The sequence below is a fragment of the Semicossyphus pulcher genome, unplaced genomic scaffold, assembly GCF_022749685.1.
Source record: "Semicossyphus pulcher isolate SPU_LCO1_2020_fin unplaced genomic scaffold, fSemPul1.0.p SCAF_2, whole genome shotgun sequence".
Lineage (NCBI taxonomy): Eukaryota > Metazoa > Chordata > Actinopteri > Labriformes > Labridae > Semicossyphus > Semicossyphus pulcher.
Genome location: NW_027211693.1, coordinates 15734712 through 15753812, shown reverse-complemented (window position 1 = coordinate 15753812; position 19101 = coordinate 15734712). Strand labels below are relative to the sequence as shown.

Below are 19101 nucleotides of genomic sequence, written 5' to 3'. Positions count from 1 at the left end.
TGTTGGATCTCAAGTGGGTGGCACAGACATGTTGCCCCCTGGGACCCGGGGCCTTTGGGAGACAATGGGCGGGCTGTGTGAAGCGGGAGCTGCAGAGTTGAGGGTCACAGGGCCCCTCTTCTCAGGTCTACACCACTAAAGTGACTGTTTAGTGACAACACATAGAAAAAGGAGGTTGTGTGGAAGGCTGTGGTGTGGGGGGTTTGTGTCTGGAGGTTGTGTCCAAAGGCGGTCCATTCATCATGTGTCACTGCAGCTCTTTGGGGACTCTTCGGGGCCCACAGTGAACCGAGGCCATATCAACTATATTTCATATAAAACACCTTTATTATAAACCAATAGGTTCACTTGCATGTATTTCACCACTGTGGTTGATTTATTCGTTTCATTGAGGGATTGTTGGACCACATCTACGGAGTATAACATGTCGTAATCGGGTGGAGTTCACTGCTTCCTTCTCATATTATGTATGCAAAGTTTAAACATACAAAATTTATGGTCCGTCTCTAACAATTTCTTCTCAAGAGGGGATGTAGAAACTTGTCGCATTGATGTTGCTCTATGGCTTCGCGCGATAAGAAAACTTGTTGTGCCCGCGTACAGTTCTCACAATTCACAGCGAGAAATGCAACCTTTCCTGTTTATTGTGTGATAAACATATTAAATAAATAATTCATCTTATTTTATAGCCAAGCAGGGTGGTGGTTCTGTTGGGGCTTTTGTTCATGGAAAGAATATAATCTGTGTGCAACAAAATAAAACAAATGACTTCAGGCGCTGGTGGAACAAATAGTTCAAGCGATGTGATCGGGCAGAGTCTGATAAGTTTTTTCCTGCGGTTACTCCCGCTGTCACGGACACTGACTTCAAACAGCGGGAATGATTTAAGCTGTACCTTCAGCCAGAGGAGCGCTGCCAGAGCTACAGTGGGTAAAGAATAGAGTGAGGAAGAAAGGTCCATACAGCTGGCGGAGATACAAAAGCAGGAAAGCATGAACCTCATCTCACACCTTCCCTTCTTTCATCTACTTCCCCTAATAAGCTGGTATTTTGATTCCTGGACTCCTGGCAGGCTGCCCTGTTTGCAATTCAAAGAGTTTTCAACAAGAGCATCTGTTTGGGTATTATCATAAACCTGCACGCATCCCCCACCCTTCACCTCCCACCTCCCCCCTTTTCCTCCCTCCTCCCTCCCTTCGCTACCTCTCTCTGTCTCCTTCCTCCGCCGTGTGCACTTGCATGTTTGTGGAAAAGGGGTGGAGAAGGGTGGGTGGGTGGGAGCTTGGGCTTTTCCGTGACCCACAGAGTCAATGATACATAAGCCACATGACCAAGTGGACTCGCACACACACAGGGACACACACGCAGACAGACAGGCAGACCTGCGAGCGGACTTCCAGCACATTCACAGCTCCACTGAACTTGGCTCATGCTGCCTTTTCTCTGACAGAAGAAAAGAAGACACACACACACACGCACGCACACGCACACCTCCGTGGGAGAGCTCAGATAAAGACGTGCCTTCAGTCTTGGAGTGGCGCTGTCACACACTGATATACAAATACGCATTTAGACAAATACACAGGCACAGTCAGGGAGCCACACAAATTGACACACTCACTTCTAACACACACACACACACACAGGGGAGCAAACAGTCTCTCTCTCCTTCTTGCTCGCTCAGCTGCTCTCTCTCCCCTCTCTCTCTCTCTCTCTCTCTCTCCCTCCCTCCCATCCACACACACACACACACATACACACACACACACAAAACACACACACACACACCACTACAGTATATCAGCGAGTGACTAGCGGAGAGCCAGAGGGGAGTGCAGAAATGAATGTGAAGATCCTGACGCTGGTGATTGTGCTCTTGGTGTCTCTGCTGTGTTCTGCCAGTGCTGGTGAGTACAGGAGCGGCCAGCCTCGTCGCCGGTCCTCTCCCTCCGCTTTCCATTTCTCTCTCTGTTTGCCTGTTTGGCTCGTGCAGGCAGCTGTAGTTGATCAGTTACCCAGCATGGTTAGCCTTGTGTGGGCTCTAAAAGGCAGGAATATCAGCACCTGGCTGTATACAGTACTGCACTGCAGTGGTTATACTGTCTGCTATTGTACTAGCGTTGCTTTTATGGTAAACTTGCTTCTGGTTTCGAGCTTAGATTGATCATTTTCCTCCCTGCCTCACCTTGATGTAAGCTTCTTAGACTTAGAAATATTAGCAGGTTCTGGTTGTGCAGCTAGTCCTGAGTGATGGATACTGTGGATGTAAATGTGACTGTTGTGGCTGTTATGAAATGTAAGATATGCATGGCACATGTTCTGCAAGGTGGAGTGAATCTGATTAATTTATGGCTTCATGTATTCCATCTGACCCGAGTGCTATATGATTATTACATGACTGTGATTGTGCAGCAGGGCAACACAGCACCTATATATGCGTGCGTGCCTCCTGTGGTGATGATAATGAGGACTGTAATTGTTGTACGCATCGATGAGGGGAACACGGATCCCAGATGCACGGTTGGGTCTCCTGAGGGGCTCAGTCTTGATGCCTTGTCACAGTAAATTTCCGTAAAGTGCTGCTGCGTCTCTGGAGCCATTGTTGGACTAGATATCAGATCCAGTGTGGACCTAAAATGTCTAATAATTGGAACAAAAACATTGACTTGGGACAATTATACAGGGGCAGGGGTTTAGTCTCCCTGCTGGCTCGTGGGAGTAAAGGGGCTCTGAGAAATGTGGGGCTGGGGGGGTTTTAGTTTGGAGAGCGGTGGGCAGTCTGCAGATGTGATGCAGGTAACATTGTGGTGTGAAAAAACAACAGTTAGGCCTGTGTAAATGTCTGGACCATTCTTTGGATTATCACCTACCTACCAACTACAGAGGCTTGGAGGACACAGACACAGAAGCTGTGTTTATGTTAAATACATGTGGAAGAGATTATAAGATGTGCATAGGCTGTGATTGTAAGATGCTATATACACTACATCCAGGATGATAGGAGTATATACTGTGAGATGCTGTGAGGCTATATGTTGCTAGGTGCTGTATAGACAGTGATTGTAAGATGCTGTGTAGACTTTATGCTGTCCACTCTGTGTATCGATCCATGGCCACAGCACTCACAGTTCCCATGCTTCCCAGCACATTTACCACAGCGACATGCTATTTTTGTCCGAGGCTCTCAGCACATGAGTAAATGGGAAGCAATTATCTAGCATCATGGTCAGTGTCGTTTTTCACGCCCTGCGTGTGGCTAAGCATGTTCCACGCCTGAGAGCCCACCGTGCTACGCCAGCGATGGGGAAAACAAGGCTGCTGTGCCTCGGGGCTTTCATGGGAGCTTATCCTTCTCAACGTTGTTCAAGTCACGCCGCTTATGTGCCTCTCTGTCCCCTGGCTGCTACTGTAGTATGAGAGCTCCATTGACAGAGAGGGAAGGGAGGGAAAGGGAGTAAAAGAGGAGAGGAGATGCGGCGTTGATGATGGGTGTGGGGAGGGATGCTAGCTGGAGTGTGTCTGCGTAGCACAAGCCTCTGCTACAGTATGCGCTGTCGCGGGAAGGTGTCGGAAGAGGCTCTGCATGTAGGCAGTGGGTGTGAAGCCTTTCATCTTGAGACAAACGCTTTTCCAGTTCAGTGGGCTTCTTCTCTCATGCTCAGGCATCTGTGTGTGTGTACATGTGTGTCTGAGGAAGAAGAGAGTGAGACAGACAGAGCATGTGCGTGTGCACTTGCAGGAAGCGATGAATATTGGACTGGTATACAGTCGGGTGGGGAAGTGTGAGTCTTGATTGTATCTATGGATGTATTTGCATATAAGCAAGAACTCATTGTGCAACAGGCAATTCCCCTCAACAACCTAATGCTGCTTACAATATTCATTCAGTACGCTAAAAGAGCTGCTGTAGTTTTCTCTGTGTAATATTAGCATCCTTTAGCAGCGCACTTCAATTACCCATCCTTGAAAAGCACTCTGGCTCAAAAGTGGGCTCCAGCTTTAGACATGTGGTATCCATAATTCATCCGAAGGCCGATCACTCTTCCTGCTCCCTGTGTAACTCTTCAGACGGGTATATAAACAGTCCTTATTCTCAAAACATTCTTGTGTCTGTCACAGCCCCTTAAGAGGACATCAAAGCCTCATTTCATTTCCCTCCACCATTGAAACACCCTGCCAATCTTCACCCAGGGACGTACGGGATAAAAACAAAAGCAGCTGGCTCACACACACACACGCACATACACGTACCTACGCGCACGCACACACGGGAGGTGTAAATTGTGAGGCCTGCGTTGAACAGGTGAGCCAGTTCTGTGTGTGTTAGCGGGGCACGAGGCCCAGATCGGAGCCATTATCTGGCAGAGAAATCGTCTGCTTGGGATGGGATTTTATGAGAGCTGTCAGCAGTGCTATTATTCCGTATTAAACTTTGATGTATTGTTGGGGCTGGCTGCTCTGTGGTACCATCATGCATACATACTGTACTGGAACTAGCTCAGATGCTCATCCAAGTGTTACGCATCGAAGTACAGCCAAAAGGAGGAGGGCCACAGTGCACGCAGCCACTCATTAAGGCACCCAGAGGCATAAGACGCCGCCTAGCTAGGTCTGATTGTTTGGTTAACAACATCAAAAGATCTAAACCAAGCGTAACCAGGAAGCTTTAAATCATAATCCCAGGTTTTCTAATGTATGGAAGGTGTCTGTGCTTGTCGACGTGATTACGGCGGCCGTGGAGAGAACAAAAGCAGCTAAACTTTTCCAGATGTCGCGGCATAACATAATAACAGTGGGCAAACATTTGTGTCAAAGGGGGAGCAGTAGAAAGGTTATTACGGGATTACGGAGGATCGCAGGGCCTTTTCCTTTTTCCTTTTTCCTTAAGGCACAGGAGCTTGTGAGCGCCAGCTGGGTTTATGTCACACACACACAACACAAAACACACACACACACACACACGGAGGGTCAGATAAAAACGTTTTCAAGAAGAACCTGGATTTCCTCTTCATGCAGCAGTAGGGGGAAATAGAGCCAGCAGCCTGCAGCATCAGTGTAGTTCTGCAGACAAGACACACACACACTCAAAGACCCATGAGTTGTGTATGGGCATTAAGTAGACAGGGATTTGTCATCCTCCTGTTGATTTGGCTCATGTTAAGCCTCTGTTAGCATAAATAGTAGCAGTACAACTATCTTCTTATGATCCAGATAGATGTTTCAATGTTGCTTGGTTTTAGCGGTAGCCGTTACATAATGCAAGGTGATAAAAGTTAGTCTCTTTTGCCATCATGTTAATACTGTAGTATCAAACCATTTGAAATTTGTGAATGTATTTCGCCATATTCCTTTTATATAGCTTATATTGTAATAACGAGCAGCAAGGGGCGAATCAGCTGAGGAAAAGAGCTCCGGACGTGTCAACAAACTGGCTTGATGATATCCAACAGAATCACTCATTATCTCAGTTAAAGGTAGCCATGCAATGCGTGTCTGGTGCTTTTTAACAAACAACCACAGACAAGAAACCCATCAGTATCAGGGAGTGAAGGCCGTTTTAAATGGTGTGACTCCAAGGTAAGCAGTGGTGGGAACCATCTTGGAATTGTGCTTGAATAATGGCGGGTTTTCCAGCTACAATTCTTTGCATCGTTGTGATGAAGTACTCTGATTTGTCAGGCTGTTTAATTGGCTGTATTACCCCAAAACAGACTGTTATGAATGTCTTAATCAAAATATATAGTTATTATAATGATACATATTACAGGATTATAGGTTTTATCCTCAGTTAGGCTGTTTCAATGAGGAGGCTTTCTGTGATAACCCACTTCACATCTGTATAATATCACCCAACATGAGCTCGCTGAATGGTGCTCACAATTGCTCTGGAGTGGGTGGGAGTTGCGGAAGAGATTTAGTGAAAAATCATAACTCATTTGGTAGGGATATAAGGCTAACCTTTGGGCTAACGCTCCCTAGGGAGCTGAGCTGCTGGAAGACTTTGTGCATGTGTGACTGCTGGGCTGCTGTAATGTAATTCAGAACTCTTTGAATGAATAAATCTACTCACTTAGATCCTCCCTTGAGAGCAAATGCAGCAAAAGGGGAGAAAAAGTGTGGGCCGAGGGACAGACAAATGAAAGGGCGGACAGGAGGAGAGGCTATCTGGGAGCTGAGAGGTTGTGTAAGCTTTCTGTGGTGAGGGAAGTCACAGCTGGTGATCTAGTCTGACCGGCTTCATATGTGGAATAATGACGTTTCTCGGCTGTAAAGAAGGAGTCTGTTCGGCTAAATGTGCCAAATTACTTGTAAATTAAATTCTGACTCCATTCTGATTCCTTTTGTACATTTCTGCTGCAGCCCAGACCCCCCTTTGAGTTCTAGGGCACAACCTTGAGGTTTGGGTAGAGGGTTTTTTTTTCTGGGGGGGTCTTAAGTGGGGGTCTTGTGTTAACCAGACCTCAGTTGATCAGCAGACCCTATCCTCAGGCCCGGGGGCGCTCCTTACAACTTAATTAGAGCCAGATATTTTCAAAACCTGCTCTGTTTTCCACCAGTGTCCAATACTGAAGTGATTTATGAGTCTCTTTTTGAACATTAAGTGTTACATTTACAGCGGTAGTCCAGGCAGATCAGATTCCTGATCAAGATCTGAGCGGACAGTTTTATTAACGGGCTGCCAGACCGCAGAATAAATACTGCGGTCTCTAAGAACGCAGGTGCTTTAATTACTTTCATGCTCAATTTGTAGAAAGCAAGAATTGGAAAATATGACTTCTGTTGATTGCTTTAGAGACGTCATTTGTGGCAGAAATTCATACTTCAGCAGCTATAAAAGTATGCTGGAGAAGAAGTGAATCAAATAGATACGGTTTAGGGTATTGTCGCTATTAACGTCAAAGCTCTACAGGCGCCATCGTGGATCATAGATGTTGTGTGGCTGAAAGCGCAGCACAGCTGGCTGTTGTTAGGCTATTAGAAAAGGGATTCTCTGCCGTGAAGACGGCAGAAAGGATCGGGGCTATCATGGACGGTGTAGAGGGATTTAGTAGATCTCTGGTTCATTTAGCGATGCCCCCACTGGGATCAGCCTAAATCCCAAGCCTGAGGCAAAAAGGATGTCACTTCATTCTGACAGAAGTAGAGGAAGTTGTGGTGCACCTCATGTGGTTTGAAACTCTCATTCACCGTATGTTCTTGAAACGTATGAAATCATCAGATCGTTTCCGCGGGGCCCGTCTGTGACTACACAGAAATCATTCATTTATGAAACGCATGCATTATTCATCACAATAGCTCCGTCTTTGATCACAAGTGTTATTTTCCCTGGGAGACTATGTCACACGTACAGGTCCGCGCTTAAACGATGGTCAATGAAATAATCTGCCATTCACTAATACCATGAATCTCGCCTGGATCAGGACAGGGCCCCCTCGCTGCGTCCCTCTGTCTCACACACAACGCTGGGGAGAGGCCTCTCTGCTCTCAGGGCCCCTGAACATGAACAGATGTTTGTAGAATAGGGAGAGCAAAACGATATTAGGAATTCATAAACATGCTTCCACATCAGGCAAACAGTTCATCCTAACAGCTGATGAAAAGCCCGTAAACGCAGAGGGTCAATAAACAGTAAACTCCAGCTCACCTGCAGCACGGAGCAGCTGAACTTGTCAGTAAAAGCCCTCATGAATTTTACTTGTTCGCTAAATCCGTGAGGCGGGATCGCTTACTATGTTTCATTGCATAACGGAAAAGGTGCCTCTTACCTGCACACCATATGTTCAGTACATTGACAATAAAACTCAGACACTTTTCATGAGACGACATTTAAAGGTGAACCTCCCAATATGGGGGAATTACGGGCCATAATTCAGCTTCTGCTGTCAGAGGTGTCATGTTGATGTTGTCAGCATGTGTCATAGTTGTAAAAAAACTGCAGGTGATGATACCATATGTTGGGTTAATATCTCCGGTCTAGTGTCAGAGCTATTGTTTTCGTATCCTTTAGTGTGGCTGACACATCACACAGTCTGATGCAATGTTGCTGCCTTTTCCTTTAATAGTACCGTTTGTGCTATGGGAAGAAGTGATGGTCCCCTCAGGCATTAAAAGCTGCAGTGAACCCTGCGCAGTGACGTTTCTCTCCCTCTCTTTCTCCCACATCTCAGATGGGAGACGGCACGCAGGTTCACAGCAGGAGGGGTGGGGGGGGAGTGATGACACAGGAGAGGGAGGGGGCTGTGTTTCACATCTGATTAGCGTGCCCATGGAAACGGATGGTTGGAGGATCCCTTTGCCCTTGACATGCAATCTCTGGAGATCAGGGCAACGGTTGGTAGCCTTACCTACCAAGTGTACCTGCCACGCACAGAGAAACAGCCCGGATATAGCCGAGCATCTCTCTGGAGTTATTTTATGTTTGCTTCTCTGACTGCTCGTGTTCAGTAGGCTCGAACCTGCAGTAACCTTGTAGCCACAAATTCACCCCTTCAACTGGAGTGGGATTGTGAATTAACCAACAGGCAGTCAAGTGAGTGAGGGGAGTCAGTGGCTTCATTAGCCGCTGCCGGCCCTTTGAACTCGCAGCGCTCTGATCATAGCACAGACCGCAGTCTCACACCTCATCATTTCATACACTCTCTAATTCAGGAGCAGAGAAAGCACCGCACTTCACAGGCGGCTGACTGACTCAAAGGGACATCTGCAGAGAAAGCCAGGAACTAAAGGGGGGCATAGTTTGTTTTTAATTTGTTCTGAAGCGTCAGTGGGAGTGGGGGGTTGTTTTCAGAGCAGGGCGGACAAGGGGTTAAGTTTAAAAGCTGCAGTAATGGGAGCAACTTTTCATGCACTTTGGTTTCCTCACTGGAGTTTGTGTGGACAAAGCCAGCCTTTAACAAAGTCACAAGCCTAGCGTTATCACAGAACAACAATGCTGCATATCAAACAGTCCCGGACAGAAATAAAAGATGGAGCTCACGACCAAAACAAACCCCCCCCCCTCCCTTAGAGGAGCACTCGGAGGCCACAGGCCCACAGAGGAGGCTCAAAACACCAGACACACTCCGATTGCTGAATCCATCCTGTGTGCAGTGAAATTTGTAAATTGAGAACCTGCTCAATATCAGCTGACAATGTCACTCTTTTTGCTCTAAACTGAGCGCCTTTCATGGTGGCTGCCATGGTAACGTGGTCTGAAAGTCGGCAAGCAATTGGTACCAGTTTCTGCCAAGGCCCAGACTTACTGGTAGGCATGCGATAAGCAGCATTTCCGACTCTAAATGTTGGATTGTGAGAGCTGAACAACAAGGGACTGCCTCCTCGGTTAGGCACCGTTCCATATGTGCAGGATGAATGTGTGGGGAGGCTATCAGACAGCTAGCAAATCCCCAGAATGATGCTGTAGCATAGCTGGGGCTTAATGTTTGGCTGCTATCTGCCACAATTACCATATCTCACCCTTGGCTAAATAGTCCTGATCCCCTAATGTGCTTATGCAGCGGGAAGCATCTCTGCCCGTGACTTGTCTGTCTGGCTGTGTGGGTTAGTATGTCTGTGGTAATGGCATGCTATAGAGGGGTCGTTAGCTAAAGCTGCTTTAAGTGAATGAAGGAGGGAGGCACACGATGGAGACAGCAGGCCTGCTCCTCCAACGTCATGGTAATAACCATGGCTACACACACCAGGGTATTTATTCTTCCTCTCTCCCACTAACACAAATATTTTTCTGTAACTCATGAGAATTACACACAAACACTGTACGCTCAACTTCCTCCCATGTAGATACAAAAATGCTGTTATCTTTATATGACTGTGCATGTTTAGACAACACTGTAAAGGGTTGTCTGCGGGTTACTTTTGTAATCCAATCCAACCTTAGATTGGAATATGCTGTTCGGGAAAGTATGAACAGATTTTATGGTTTGTTATTTTGACTTGAAAAGAGGGCAGGCCGAGACTTTGGAGTCAGATTTAGTTAAATCATTGTGCTGTGACAATTTCAGACCAATTAAAAAATGCCAATTAGTCTAATTATGGGGTGTTATGATTGGCACAACCCAAAAACCATCTGGATGCTACAACCAATCAGAGCAACCAAACTTGTGAATGTAGCGGTAGGCTGCTAGGCTCGGAAGCTAGCTCTTACATCCAATAAATGTGCTTATTGTTTTGGCCTTTTTATGCCTTTTATTGAGAGGACAGTGGATGGTGACAGAAACAGAAGTAGGAGTGGTGGGAGGACACTACTCAAGGGGCCGTCGGTGGGAGCAGGACTGTAGCCTCTGCACACAGGACGCGGGACATAACTGCTGAGCTAAACCGAAAGCTAAATATAATGCACAGACATTTGGCACGGCATGACAAAGTAGGTCACATTTGTATGCAATAAGAACTAAGCTCCAGTTTGTTTAACCATAACATGATAGTGGATTCACACCGTTCCACATCAATGGCAGCCATCTTGGTTGTTTACAAAAATGACTCAATGGCGCTTAAACCAATCCCATATTGGATAAACAGTTGTGATTGGCCTGACCTGAATCAATGGAAATCAGCCTGAATGGGAGAGGGTCCAAACTCATCTGCCAGAGCGACTAAGACGTGAGCTCACAGATTTGTCATTTCTGAGGTTGTTGATGCCAAAATATGAAGTCGATTCACACTGTGGGCGCATCGGGTAGATGCCTCTCCTCTCTTTTCCAAACAGACCAATGACTCTCGCAGCAGTTTGTTTTCACATCAGAACCGTTCGTACAAACTGCCCCGGGCGAGATTCATGACGCAGAGGTGTCAGATAAGTGATGAAGGGACAACAGAGAAGAGATGCGATGTTTTGGAGCCAACCGAGAAAATGGATCAATGAGATTTCGCACAATTGCTTCATAATCAGTGTGACTGTGAGTGATGAGCAAGACGAGTAAACAAACAGATAAGATTCAAGAGGACAGCAAATCAATTCGCAGTGACACAAAGAAAATTAAACACAGCGAGGATTAAATTTGGGTGGCCATGCTTGGCTGTGCACGTTTGCATTTAATGAAACAGTTTAAACCATGAATACAGGCCGCTGCTTACTTGTTGCTTTAGCTGAACACAGGCCGGTGTAGTTTGATCCGTTAGGTCCTGGTGGCAGGAAAACCATTATGCAGGGCCTGCATTTACAAGTGCAGACATTTGTTATGTGGTCGTTTTGGCAAGCGATACACACAAATCAGCTTTACAACTATTAATAAGCAGCTCTGGCCCATTTGCCATGCTCTCTGTGTTCCTGCATTGACACACAGCGCTGTGATATACCGTTTGCTCCTGCCAGCCGTGAGGGCAGCTGATGAACTTGGCATTAAACCAGAGGACGGCCATTTCTCTTCTCTGACTGGATGGACAAGTGCTGGAAGATGTATTTCTCTCCAGGCTCCACTGATGGGCTCTTGCAGAATCAACAGGGATAAGCTGTCAGTATTCCTCACCGCTGGGCCATAAAAAGACGGAGAGCCGGGCCATTTAGAAAAGACAACATACCAGATATCACCTGAGGAGGTGGTGGGGAAACTGGGGCGGGGGATTAGGGAGCAGCCGACAAACTATTCATCATTAGTCTGGAGAATGGCCAGTTTGTGATCCTGTCAACTACTCTCTCTGAATGACCACTTTTACCTCTCATCCTCTACCTCGGGAGTAACATTCAAGCATTATTCAATCATTTTATTGGCACCCAAACAACTCTGCAGGAGAAGACCTGGCATGTTGCGTGACAGCAAAATCCTCCTGTTCTCCATGTGCTGAAAAGCAGTTACAATAGTTAGCTAGCTACCTTCAATGTGTATGTATGAATGTATCCCTTTTAAATTTTGGCACCCATGTCAGTCGGTTTAGCTCCAAAATGAACCCCTTTCCAAACTTCTAGACTCTACTTCGCTCCGTTCACCTTTTTAAGGAGGCACGGGCAACGCAAGCGGAAGCAACAGCAGTAACCAGGCATTCCTGAAATTCCCCCTTTATTAAACTTTAATTAGGGAATTACCTGGTGGGGGAAGACGTGTTGAGATTTGGTGGAAAGAGGGCAAAGCCGGGGCTCCAAGGTCATCAGAAGTAGAGATAAGACACTTGGTAATGTGCGACATGTTTTCCTGCCATGTTACTGTTTTTACCAGCTGAACATAAACATGGTTTATCTCATGGGAAAAGATCAAATGGGATACTACAGAGACTGGATCCAATTTGGGAGCAATGAGATGGTTGAGATATCTTTGTTTAGGGAGATGAAATATGCATTAAACAATTTAAACTAGCCACGGGAACAATCAAGAGGTCTTACCCTGATGCAACAGATGCTGCAGATGTTGTCATATCTGTCACACAGAGATGCTGTCTCTACAGGCTGCAAGAGTTAATCTATACTGCCATGTTATCACTGGGGTCCGGCTTATTTTTAGCAGCTTTCATTACACGTTTCTATCCTTCAGCTGGATTGGATGGGTTGAGATTTGTCAGGAGAATCCAGAGATGTTCTCCCTTCAAACCCCAGTGCCGAGCCGACAGCTTGCTTTGGCAGGAGACATCTAAATTGTCTCATTATGGACCTGGGTTATGACAGCCTGAGCCACCCGGAGAGGATCTCCAGATGAGTTGTGTGAGCCGAGGTACAATTACTTTACCATCTTGCATTGCCGCGCGCGTGTGTGTGTGTGTGTGTGTTTGTGCCGTGCGACTCCATGCATGTGTTTGCAGCACCTTTTGAACCAGCCCATCGCTCTGTGTACCGCAGCTATCACTGAGACATTTAAGGTGTCAGTATGCTTTAAAATAAGTGCTTGTCAAATGGTCGAGTTAGAGTTCAGTATCTGAAAGCCCCTTACCAACATCTTTCCAGCAGCGGAAGTGGGGAGAGGGTTGCATCTGACAATTTATGTAACCTGTATCCGACAATCACTCTCACTTTAGGTAGAAATCGGTTGGGTTTGCAGATTGAGAACTGTTCTTACTTGTGGAACTTGTGTCTACAATAATTCAAAGGAAATACTAATTGAAAGTTGTCAAGTTTTTCATCCCACCTTCGACTGTGACCCTTCGAAACAGCTAAAACCATTTCTTCCTGAGGAAGTTATCAGATAAAAGTTTGTTTTCGAGGCAAACCGATACCTTAAACAGCAAAGACTGGGCCTTGTGTTTCTGTGTGTTCTGCGTCTAAACAGTTTGTCAGCGGTTAAAGGAAGCAGGGCCCCTAAAAAAATCTACTCCAACAGGGAGTGTATTAACATTAAACCCCCTGGATTTGAAAGAAATGAGCTGAATGCCTTCAGAATGTGTCGACGTCCTTCTTTCACTGTGTATCTGGAACAATAACAAAAGGATAATGCGCAGATTAGTGCTCCTGGGGGCAAAGATGGGCTTTAGATGCGGAAATATGCAGCAGAGACTTTCCCTGCTGCAAATGAATTAGCCTACTGTTCGCCCACAAATATACTGTGTAATGTGCTTGCGGAAGGAGATTAGTGTGGAAATGGAACTTGAGATGTCTGGCGTTTCAGGGATATACATCGAAAACATTCAACGTGCCGTCTAGCTCTGCCTTTGCAGTTCTCCATTATTTAAACCTGAAAGCTAGAGACCTTTTTTTTTTCGATGGAGAGTTGTTCTTTTGAAAATGTCTCCAATATGCCACAGCTGAAGGTCAACAATTGCCTTCCTTCTAATGGCGTTTTGAATTCTGCTCTTGAAGAAAGCTGCCCTTTATTCAAGCAAATTGATCTCGCCTCTTAGAAGCGGCTGAGTGTTTTGAACGCAGGAGACAAGTTTTAGAGTTTTTAACGTTTCAATCAAGCGACGTCCTCGGGGCCACAGCTGCGTCTTGTTCATATAACAGCCCTTGGTATCACCACTCCATGCAATATCTAAATACACAAACTGATGAAAGGAATCTAAAGGAACCGAGGTGTCTGGTCTCGCTGTGGCTTTTGTAAGCTGCTCGTCCTCAGTTTACCGTCTGCTTTCACGAACCTCTGCAGACGACTGGCTGACTTATCTTAAGCCGTGTCCTCACCCGAGCCCTCGCGAAGCCGAGAAAGGCCGTTTTCCTGGGAATTCTAAAAATGGTGCCAGTGTCTCCGAGGAGAGGGGGCAGGAATGTCATGACCCCATGTGAGTGATGCTGATCAGCTTTTTGACGGGAAATAGCCAATGGGCATTCACGGCTTCTTTGAGAAACGGGGTTAGTTTGGCTCTGAAAGAGGCTTAGAAATGCAGACGGGACGGCAGAACGTAGTATTAACTTTCAAAATGAAAAAGGTTCATTGTCAAAGGGTTTCACCAGTGACATGAGGTGCATCTACGTTTGACTCGGCTTCTTATATTTCATGTTTTAAATCTGATTCTTGGAGGTTTTCAAATGTTATGAACGTCAAGTATTAAATGACTCTTTAATCACATCTACACACACATTTCAGTAAAAGTAACTACATCTTTTATGAGATGAATGAAGGGTAATGTACTTTAAATTGCCTCTCTGAATAAAGAATGAATCACTATAAAATAAATGACTTGTCACAGAGATATTTAACCACTCTGACATGCCCAAAATAAAACTCCTGCTCTGCTTTCACTAAGATTTTATTGGACTATATAACTGGATGTAGTGTCAGAGACCACCCTTGTTAAATATGCCATTAAAAGTAAAGGTATTAATGCAAAATATTCTGAAACAAATCTCTGGATCTCCAATCGGAGGTCTGTGAGTTAGCTATAGGGTGAAAGGTCAAAGGCACACTTGAGGTGGACCTAACCATTTGGAAAAGAGGGGCTTAAGGGGATCAGGCCACACTTATTGGGAGATGACTGAGAACATCTGGGACCACTCTCCAACACACGTGTGCTCACACACACCTTCACACACACGTTCTCTGAGAGACACAGCCCTATGAAACCCATCTCTAATCTTGGATCAAACCCTGCGACAGGATGCACCTCCACAATGTCAGGCGGTTTGTAATCTTTAGGGAGAGTGACAGAGACATGAGACACGAGGGTTTGGGTTTCCTCGCTTCAGCCGGGGCTTCATCTATCTGCTGTTGTGTGGTTCCAACATACTGACTTGATGGAGTAAAATGCTGGGTGGGCTTTCAGAGGCCCACACACACACTTATCTATACATGTCTCTTGTTTCCTCATCCATTACCACTGTGATCCCTGTTTGGATCTTGCTGCACATTTTCCGCATGCATTGATGGATATATTTCAAAATGTGATACTCTCCGTGAGAAGATGCGGTGAAGTATGGTTTACTGGAGAGGTAATTTTTGGGGATCTAATAGGCCTCTCCTCTTTGTGTCTCCTCCAGGTCCCATGGCCTCCACGGAGCATGGCAGAGAGCTGGAAGATGCGCCTACGGTGAGAAAAATGGTCCAGCAGAACCCTGCGAGGGGCGGTCAGACCCACAGACCGGCCGGCTGGAAGAGGAGACACCAACGGCCACGTCTTTCCCACAAGGGGCCCATGCCGTTCTAGAGCAAGGTGAGCTTGAGGCAGTCTGGGGTGAAAAGACGCTCGTTTGGCAAAGCATGCCATTAAACCTGTGATAAAATGGTCAGTTTGACACAGTAAAAAGGTTCTACCATCTGGGGATTCCTGTGAAAAAGTGTCTGTCTTTGCTACATTGGTCCAACTTTCTGTCAAGTCAGAGCTTCGTGAGCAAAAGAACCTCTCGATACATTAAACCCTAACTGCTGAGTAGTGAGGAAATACTCATAGAGGCTTTTTAATAGGAATATGATGTCGAGTCCTAAAATACTTTGTTGGCAGTTTAGATGTTATCAATGACAAATAGAAAACTCTTACAGGAACACTTAAAACCCTGTTAAAGTCCACCGCAGTTAGACTCAACTCAAACCTAAGGATATTATTGTTGGCACTGAGATTGTTTGACCCTGGACTCTCAATGTGCATGCTTTCATAGTTCAATAGAGGTTGCTCTTAGGCTACGTCATATATTTCCTCATATGGGAGACAGAGAAACCCAACCTTTGCGTCAATACAGCTAACAAACATCACTTCTCTCCAGCTGATTAAGGGAATTAAAACCCTTTTCCGTAAAGATAACACTTTGCAGAGTTGGGTTTCCTAACGGCACCACTTCTCTCGCAGTGGATGTTTAGCTAGCTGTCAAGTCAAACAAGGCTTTGTGTGAAATCTCTTTCATCCACAATCAGAGATAATATTTTTCTTATCACCTTTTTCAGAGTTAGATTTTCTATTCTGAACCAAAACAAACTCTTCTGTATCGCAGATAAAACAGCTTCATTGAGAAACTAAAACACACCATGACTAATTAAAACATTATCAAATTTACAGTCCTAACAGATTAAACCTCTCTGCACTTTCTAATGTAAGCACAGCTCTGTGACTGGGAGGCGATGGCAGAGCGATTATGTCCCTGCGTTAAGAAGAGCCGGGACCATTCGCACGTCACTGTGCAAGACAGGGAAACTCGACAAGACACAATATCCCTGCAGGAGGTGCCGACCATGCCGCACTGACCTGCAGAGGGTCGCCGTAAATTAGCCATAGAGAGGAGAGGCTGCAGCCGGAGAGTGTCACGGCATGGTTAATCAGTTTTAAAGAAAAGGGATCAAAGCTATAGAAGATTGGAAGTTCTTTCATCCGAAGAAGTCAGACATTTTTTTACTATCCATAGCAAATTTTTGATCATTTCTGTTTTCAAAGGGTTAAAATTCTTTTGAGCTCACTCCTGCTTTCAATACGGGACTCCAAAGGCTCAGCACAAAGGTGATAACAATGAGTAAGGACCGAGCCGGGGCAGGCTGCCCTTGAAGGACAACATGAGTCTTCCGATTCTCCTCGGTGTGCCAGTAAAAAGTGAGAATCCTCTCTGCGAGTTAAGTGGTCAGAGCGGTTTAGTGTTCGGTGCCAGAGTGCCGGCCACACAGTGCAGGGAGCTTCAGGAAGTTGTGAAGCTCTGTAAAAGTGAACGGCTCAGTGAGTCACAATGCTGTCTCCCTGCAAACACCACTTAAACCAACATGCTGAAGATTTCCTTTTTTTTTGTTGGCTTCCCACTTCAGCTCTTTTTATCCTCGCTAAAGTTCATAGTTCAATCTAATTCAAGGGTTACTTCAGATACAATGCCAATTTACCCCAACCTGTGGGGATTAGGCTGTCAGTTAGCAGCTTTTTAATGACAACGCTACCAACCTCAATGCTACCAACCTCAACGGAATAAAAGATCCAAAGAGATAAAGGCAGAACCTCGTCTCAGTTTAGACCCAGTTTGTTCATTTTGCCTTGGAGTTAAGACCGGATACCTCACGTCAATCCATCCTACAGCCTCCTAACTTCCTCACGTGTCCTGCTTTCCTCCTCGCTTTGAGCTGATGATGGGAAAAGCACCTCTGGCAGCAGCTGGAGATGCATTTTGTTTGATCAAAGCTAGAGTTCAACTGAGACATCCAGCTGAGGACTGTTGAGAGTCATAGGCAGACGGACTCTATGCGGATATGTCGTTACTGGACTTAACTTAATTACTGCGCTGCTGCAGAAGAGATTAAGAGCCATGATGGACTTGACAGTGTCCATCCGCCAAAGCTTTGCCATTTAGCAACATCTCCTCAGTTCAGTGTCCAAAGCAGCTCATCCTTTACTCCCTAAGACACCTGAGGCAGAGTTTGACTCTTCATTATTACATGTTCCAGATGTGAGCGACTCTGGGAAGAAAGATGGCGACCCCGGTCATCCTCTTTGAGCATCTGAGTAGACTCAAATCCGAAATTGCTATTACATCTCTTGGATCTAAGCCGCGCCAGTGACAGTCTAAAGGACGACAGGATATTGCAGATTTTAAGCCGCGGGCAATTTATGAAAACCCCTCGAGACCCTGAGTGTGAGAGAGCTCCGTGAATGAGTCTTCCACAGGGTTTTTTTTTCATGAAAACAATGTAGAGCAGGTCTGCAACTCCTCCAGTACAGTCACTGTGTTATGTGGTATGACATCAAGGGGCTGAGATCATCCCACAGACCCAAGAGCATAAACAACAACAACAACAATACAACTCAATGGAGATAAGATATACCGTACGTCGGATCTCGGGGCATTACATTACCACAGAAATATGCCATCTTGAAACAAGAGCAGGCTTTTATCACTGACTGAACATTGTTGTCATGCTGCAAAGCTTACCGCACTACTCATCCCAAATCTTGGGAAAATATCACAGAGCAGGAGAAGATAAAAGGCCAGGAAAGATAAAAGATTTCCTCATTGTTAAGGAGTGTTTCAAAGCCCCGAGCAGAGCATAATGTTGTGCTTGTTTTCCACAGCAAAATATGTAATTGTTTTTTCTTACTTCCTGCTGCACTTTTGTATGAAAAGGGCATGAAATCTGGTTGGAACATGTCCGGGGTAACCTTTTCCGTCGCTGTTTTTCTAGTGGTTCAAGTGCAAGATAACACAGAGATACAACATGGGGAAAGCTCTTGCAGAAGCTCCCTGAGGGGCATCCTTACTGGAGAGGAAATTGAAATGTCTGCAGGACTTTTGGGAAACAAAAAACACACTCTAATGGCAGTCTTTATTTTTTCTGTTTTGCAGGCACTGCTTTGAGCGCCCTCCCCAGGTTCTGATTTCTATGCTCTTCCTTTGCCTTGGGGGGCCTTGCGACGAAGGGCCTAAGCTTGCCCAGCCTGAAGAGTGATGTCCATAGCACCTGCTGGTTCTTCAAGCAACTCTGTCCACAAAAAAAATCAGGACAAGCCGCTCACCCTCAGCTCTAGGAGGAAATGGGGGCAGGGAAAAGGGGGTGGGGGGGTATGGAGCCCGAGCTATCAGACTCTATTTCTCTGTCTCTCTCTTTCTCTTTCCTTCACTCCCTCACTACTTATCTATCTCTGTCTTCTTCCCAAGTGTTTTTTTCCACCCTATCATTTGCTTAATAGAGCCCAAACATAGCGATCTCCCTGAGTGTCTCACACACTTTGCATGACATGTGGTGGAGAGGGAGCCCGGTCAAAACAATCTGAGTCTTAAAGCATCTGCCGCTTCTCCACGGTGTGTTATTCCCATCTCTCAGATCCAAGGTTACTGCAGCCGCCGATTTC

At 45.8% G+C, this 19101-nt stretch overlaps 1 protein-coding gene across 1 annotated transcript; it reads left to right on the top strand.

The window, feature by feature from the left end:
* Window positions 1–1369: 1369 nt before the first annotated feature.
* On the top strand, window positions 1370–18782 carry apln (apelin). The gene is made up of 3 exons (XM_069670485.1): window positions 1370–1907; window positions 15332–15504; window positions 18596–18782. Exons 1-2 carry the CDS (start codon window positions 1841–1843, stop codon window positions 15496–15498), a joined length of 234 nt encoding a protein of 77 aa, XP_069526586.1. The 5' UTR covers window positions 1370–1840; the 3' UTR covers window positions 15499–15504; window positions 18596–18782.
* The last annotated feature ends 319 nt before the right edge of the window (window positions 18783–19101 follow it).

Bases quoted from the DNA above. Each gene is read 5' to 3' on its own strand.
- apln (XM_069670485.1), top strand. From the start codon at position 1,841: ATGAATGTGAAGATCCTGACGCTGGTGATTGTGCTCTTGGTGTCTCTG. The intron at 1,908-15,331 runs GTGAGTACAGGA...TGTCTCCTCCAG, and splicing joins GCTGTGTTCTGCCAGTGCTG to GTCCCATGGCCTCCACGGAG.